At 38.5% G+C, this 6,000-nt stretch overlaps 1 protein-coding gene across 1 annotated transcript in view; it reads left to right on the forward strand.

The window, feature by feature from the left end:
- Positions 1-6,000, forward strand: part of ABCA12 (ATP binding cassette subfamily A member 12) — a 174,594-nt gene that overhangs the window by 115,999 nt on the left and 52,595 nt on the right. Inside the window, exons 21-23 of the mRNA XM_003784975.1 lie at positions 614-793; positions 1,355-1,670; positions 3,744-3,858. Coding sequence (XP_003785023.1) covers positions 614-793; positions 1,355-1,670; positions 3,744-3,858 — 611 coding nt within the window. The remainder of the gene's footprint in view (positions 1-613; positions 794-1,354; positions 1,671-3,743; positions 3,859-6,000) is intronic.

The raw sequence follows: 6,000 nt of genomic DNA on the forward strand, positions 1-6,000 counted from the left end.
AATCTTCATCATTTTGAAGATTTACATCCGTCTAGATGTATACAGATATAAAAGAAGTAACTCACTGAAGGTTTTAAGTCAAATAATATTCGAAGGTTGCAACTGGGTGGCATGTGTTCTTAAGTATTTGAAATGTTTCTGAAGCTCAGCCTATCGAAGAATATAGTTTAGTTGTTCTAGACGTTCTATACAGACCTTCCCTTGTTTCAATTTGTACATTCACATTTCTGGTACAAAGCGGGTACTTCTTCCTGGTTTCCTCTGACATCGCCTCTCTAGTTTATACTTATGATTTTCTTACTAACTACATATACGTAGGCTTTAAAAATTATTCACCTTGTTTCCTTTATTAATTAGATAGTGACAGAGTGTATTTTTAGCTTGCATCTTTCTTTGAACCTGGGTTTACCGTATTTGTATCTAGCTCCTCTGCTCCGTGAATATTTGCTTATGCGGACACATTTTACTGGGTGGAGAGTAATAGATGTTTTTAGAGTAAATTCTACAGCCTGACTTTAATGTAGTGTAATGTTTATTCCCTAAAAAACAGTATTGTGTCCTATGTTTTTTGTCTTGTAATATGATTTTTGTCTCTTTTGTTTTGCTTCTTTAGATGCTTTACGGACAAAATTAGAGAACAACATTGACATCATTGATCAGCTGAACACACTATCTTCCCTGACAGTAAATATTTCCTCTTGTGTATTATATGACCGTATTCAGGCAGCAAAAACCATAGATGAAATGGAGAGAGAAGCCAAAAGGCTCTACAAAAGCAATGAACTCTTTGGAAGTAAGTGCTATTCTTTTAGGATTTGACCTCTTTATACTAAAATTGGCCAAATTCTTCCCTCACCTCTTTCATCAGGAACTCAGAAAAGTCGTCTGGGGGTCATTACCCCCTCTGATGTCTTTAGAATTGAGAGGCTTTCATGTAGTCAGCCAACTGTGTTATCTAAGTATGTCTGATGTTGTTAGTGTAGTTAAAAATTAAAAATGAAAAGGATCACATAGTTACAGGGTGAAGTTGAGTCCATCCTCATTATCCATCAAGATTATTCATTATAAAAGTGGGTTTTTTTATTTTAATAAGTGGCTTAGCATGATGTATTTAATCTGGCCACTTCGTTTTGTGATTATATTCTTAAATATAGTTAGACTCTCTCTCTTAGCTCCGAATCCCTGAGGTTGACACCTCCAATTAACCATCCTTCCTGTAAATTAAGAGCCTGAACCTACTGTCACATCACTAACTCAGATGACTGTTTGGCTGCCCCCTATGTGTACCCTCCAAACAATGAATAATGTCAACTATAAAGTAACCTTTCTGCTGTTGTTGCCATTTTATTTTTAGGTGTTATTTTTAAGCTTCCTTCTAACAGAAGTTGGCACAGAGGCTATGACTCTGAAAATGTCTTTCTGCCTCCTGTCGTAAGATACACCATCCGCATGAGTCTCAAGACTGCGCAGACCACAAGAAGCTTAAGAACCAAGATTTGGGCCCCAGGGCCTCACAATTCTCCATCACACAACCAGATCTATGGCAGGGCTTTTATTTATTTACAGGATAGTATTGAAAGAGCAATTGTGGAATTGCAAACTGGAAGAAACTCACAGGAAATAGCAGTCCAGGTCCAAGCAATTCCTTATCCCTGCTTCATGAAAGACAAGTAAGTGTGTGTGCTTTCAGCCCTTGTGAATGCTATTACTTTTTTGAGAGGTCACTTCAGTTCATTCATTCAGAGGTATCAAATGAAAGGGATAATTCACCAAAGCTTTGCCCCATGCTGGTTTCTGGGAAAGGGCCCACAGGATAGCCACAGCCCCTTCTTAGCTGCTCATTGTTACCAAAATGATGACATAGTGCTTGCCAAATAAGTTATGTTTCCTTTCTCATAACTCTACCTCTGCCAGAACCCTGGCCCCTGAGCAGGGAGAACTGGCCTCTAGAGCTGAGTCCAATGCTGCATGACTTGGACATACCCACTGTCTGCTGATCTGACTCTTGTCTAATGTGGGAGATGAACAAGATAATCATAAAATCCCTTCCAAATCTCCCAAATTTGATAAAAATCTGAACACGGGGTCAATTTTAAGGAAAAGGGGATGAAAGAAATCTTGACCATGTATCGATCAACTCTGTGAGATAAATAGGTGCCGTCTGAAACCGTCATGTACTATCACTTCATTGGCTGGTAATCTTCTCTGTCTAAAATGACTTCTCAGTGTTCTTTGAAGAATGGGAGAGTGGTCATAATAAACAAAGAGTATAAACTCTTCGTGGCACACACAGTGCTTTCACATCTATTATTTCATTTGTTTTGCACAAAAAAGACTCATAAGGTACATGAGAGCAGAAATAATAGGTTAAGTAACTTGCTCAAGGGTATATAGCTGGGACTACACAGTCCTTCTGATGATAAGACCAGTGTTTTCGCCCACAGACTAGACCAAACCTGAAATGTACAGTCATTGAGAAGAAACATTTCAGGGAATTTGTCACTAATGAATGAGGGCCTTTGCTTAATTCTAGACCTAGAAACAGCATCAAGGCTGGACCCGGACCAAAACAAAATTCATTTGATAAGTACTCTTTCAGCTCCTACTCCATGGCAGACAGTTTCCCAGGAAATAAAAAAATTGGATATGGCCCCAACTTTCCCTGTTTCCCCACCACAAAACACTCGTTTCTCTGATGACGATATGCTTCTGCATGCTAGGTTGAGCGTGAAGGCAGTGATGCCACGTTTCATTAATATTGCATTCTTCTTGGGAGGCATGGGGGAAATTCTCAGCCTTATAGAATAAAAGGAAATGGCCTCGTGACCTTTCTCCAAGTCAAAGCTTCCGTAGAGCCCAATATCCCAAACAGATCAACTTCGAAAACTATTGCCTTAGCTTTGGTCCATAGAAGAGGGGCAATTATCAGAACAGTGGCTGTTATGGAACCTGCAGCGTCAGCATCACCTGCGAAGTTGTTTAAAATGCAAATTCCTGGTCCTCTCCTAGATGTAATAAATCAAAGCTTATGGGTGGAGCACAGGAGTTTGTGCTTTAATAAGCTCTCCAGGTGCTTCCAATGCGATCAGCTTTAAGAACCACTGCATTTGAACTTCAGGTGTCATGGGTAGGACCCTGGAGAATGCACCTGGAGACTGATGGGGTGACCCAGTGATCCTCCAGTTTAGCATATGATCGGAAAAGACACTTCTATACCCTTTATGAAACATCTCCTCTCCCAGAGCATTACTTTGAGGAGTCCAGGTTCTTTGTCCACATTTTAAATGAAATGTTTTGGGTTTTATTTCATCTTGGAAAATTTAGTTTAATAATAACTATGAGCTTCCTAAGAGTAAATACATACAGTAATTTTGGAAGATAGAGCTTTTAGTTAGATAAACCAATCATCATCCAATTTCAAATTTGCCTTTTGGATGAAAATTTAGCTCAGGCAGAAAGGTTTCGAGCCTTGCAATTATATCTATATAATAATTATTTTCCCAGACAGACCAGAGTCAAACAATTTAAACAATATGGCAACTTTATCTAAGGATCGAGAGCTGCTGTTGTACCCTCGTGGGCCCACGCTTAAGTCACATTCACATTTCATAAATAATGGGGTGACTCGTTCTTTTCGATTTCAAAACAGGAGTGTAATTTCACTGTAAGGAGTGTGTTCTTGTATTATAGTCTTCAAATGTGACATTCAATTTGGTCACTGGATTTTTTTGTTCATTTTACAGCTTCCTAACCAGTGTCTCTTATTCTCTTCCCATCGTGCTGATGGTTGCCTGGGTTGTGTTCATAGCTGCTTTTGTAAAAAAGCTTGTTTATGAGAAAGACCTCCGGCTTCATGAGGTATGTTGAGAGTTTCTTCTTCTTAGGAATATAATATTCCATAGCAACAGAACAATCAATTGCTATGAATTTCATCATGCCTATGTAAACTCAGAAAGCCTAATACATCCCTTATAAATTAGATGGAAAGAAAAATATTTTACAAATCACCCAGTGGGCTGATAAGGCAATATTTTGTTTTCTCAAGAGGTGACACAACAGTTAATAAGTGCCTCCATGAAAAACAAAAGATGAATAACTCTAAATGAACTATGCATGTAATTACAGTCCTAAGAATAATTTTTGCTCATTTTTGCCTATGTAACTTAGGATCTAACAGAGAGTGTTTAAATAATAACAATAATGATGATGATTAAGGCAGGAAGATCGCTGGCATGAGAAGTAAATGGATCCAAACGTAGACGCAGACATAAACAGATACGTGGCTTGTTTCCGCTTTCACAAAGACAATTCTCTTTCCAGGACAGCTTGTTTCCTTCAATTACCGTCTCCATTTTCCTCTGATTCCTGATTTATAGACATTGAGAATTTCATGTTATGCTTCTGGTTAGGTTAATAAAAACATCACAGTGGCAGTCAGGACCAGGAGTGTTAAGCTTGCTGTCTTCCTGGGTGCGTTCTTCATCATTAAGCCCAAATCCAAAATATCTTACTTCTTTTTAGAATTTATGATAAAGTATTGTGTGGTTTTTAGATTCTGAGTAGACTTATTTCATCGGCTCATCCCAGAGTGAGTCTGTTCCCCTCCTTCCTCATGGAGTGAAAAGAAAGATGAAACATTTCAAAGTTCGGGTGTGGTAATTATTGCGAGGCCAGGCTGAAAAACCTGAAATAATGAGGTTAGAGCAACCTGTTAGTCCCCTTGTCCTCTTCAGATTTACTTTGCCAGTGCTGCTGGGCAATTGCTGTGTCTCCTTTCAAGACACAAGTCACCGCTTCACAGTTCTGTAAGTTCAGTATCAGCCTTCCAGGGCTGTCACAGAAATGTAGGTAAGAAGCCGACGACATTTTCTATTTGAATTCTGGTTGATCTTCGCAGTTGCATTGTCATATTTCAGTTACAATTTGGTAAATGTCTCATCAGCTAGTTTGAGTCCTATCATATTCAGGAGTGTTTGCAGTGGTTTCCTAATTCCAATTTAGAAACCTGAATCCACGCCCTGGACTCTCATTTTGGCGGCAAGGCCCTACCTTAGATTTCTTTTTCAGTTTCCTGGTATTCAGAAGGGAATCTTCACAGATTAAAGGAAAACTCAGAAGTGGAAAATTGTAATATTAATAGAAATTTAGTTTTTTTCTATTTCAGAATAAAAATATTTTAAAATATTTCTTGTGATAGAAATAGTAAATAAGTATATAGGTGTGTATATATATACACGTACACGTGTGTGCGCATAATATATGTGTACAGTATATATAAACATAAATGTGAACATGTATACATACATTACACACACACTGTATTATTTTTGTGTTTGAACATGGCACTCCTCTGAAAGCGTATATACATGTCACCAGAAACTATCAAAGCATACAAAAGAGTCTTTTCTAGAAAAGAAAGGAAAAGAAAAGGCTGTTTTTACAGTGAACCAGTTTCTGTTTGGAAGCTCTGTATCTTCCTTAGGTGGGCATCTACGTTCAAAATGTAACCACCTTGTCTTGGGTGAAAGTTTAGACAGCAGAAGATCACTGAACCTGAAACCGAGCTATCAGGTTTTGTCGTCCAGCTCTACCAGCCAGGTGCACTTGGGCCCAATCCCTTACACTCTGAGTCTGATCATCTAGACCTCATTCAATGCTGTGTTACCAGAAGGTAGCATTGAATGAGGTCTAGATGATCAGACTATCAATCATTCATATTTTCTATTTGATCAATTATTCATATTTTCTTAATTCTAAAACATGGACTTTCTTTTTTTTTACTTTTTAAAGCCTCTGAAATTAGCATGCATTTGACAGTGTTGTGATTTATTTGGTCATGAGGTTTCTTTCTTGGTGGCATGTAAGATAACAGCATGTCCTAAACGGCATCCTAAATGCACAGGAAAGTGGCACATTTGTCACAGATGGAGGCAGGCACTGAAGGATGTTCCCAGTACCTCTTGCTCTCAGCCTGCCCGCGCTGCCCACAGTTTTCATCTC

This window comes from Otolemur garnettii, unplaced genomic scaffold, assembly GCF_000181295.1.
Source record: "Otolemur garnettii isolate 467f Iridium unplaced genomic scaffold, OtoGar3 scaffold00013, whole genome shotgun sequence".
NCBI lineage: Eukaryota > Metazoa > Chordata > Mammalia > Primates > Galagidae > Otolemur > Otolemur garnettii.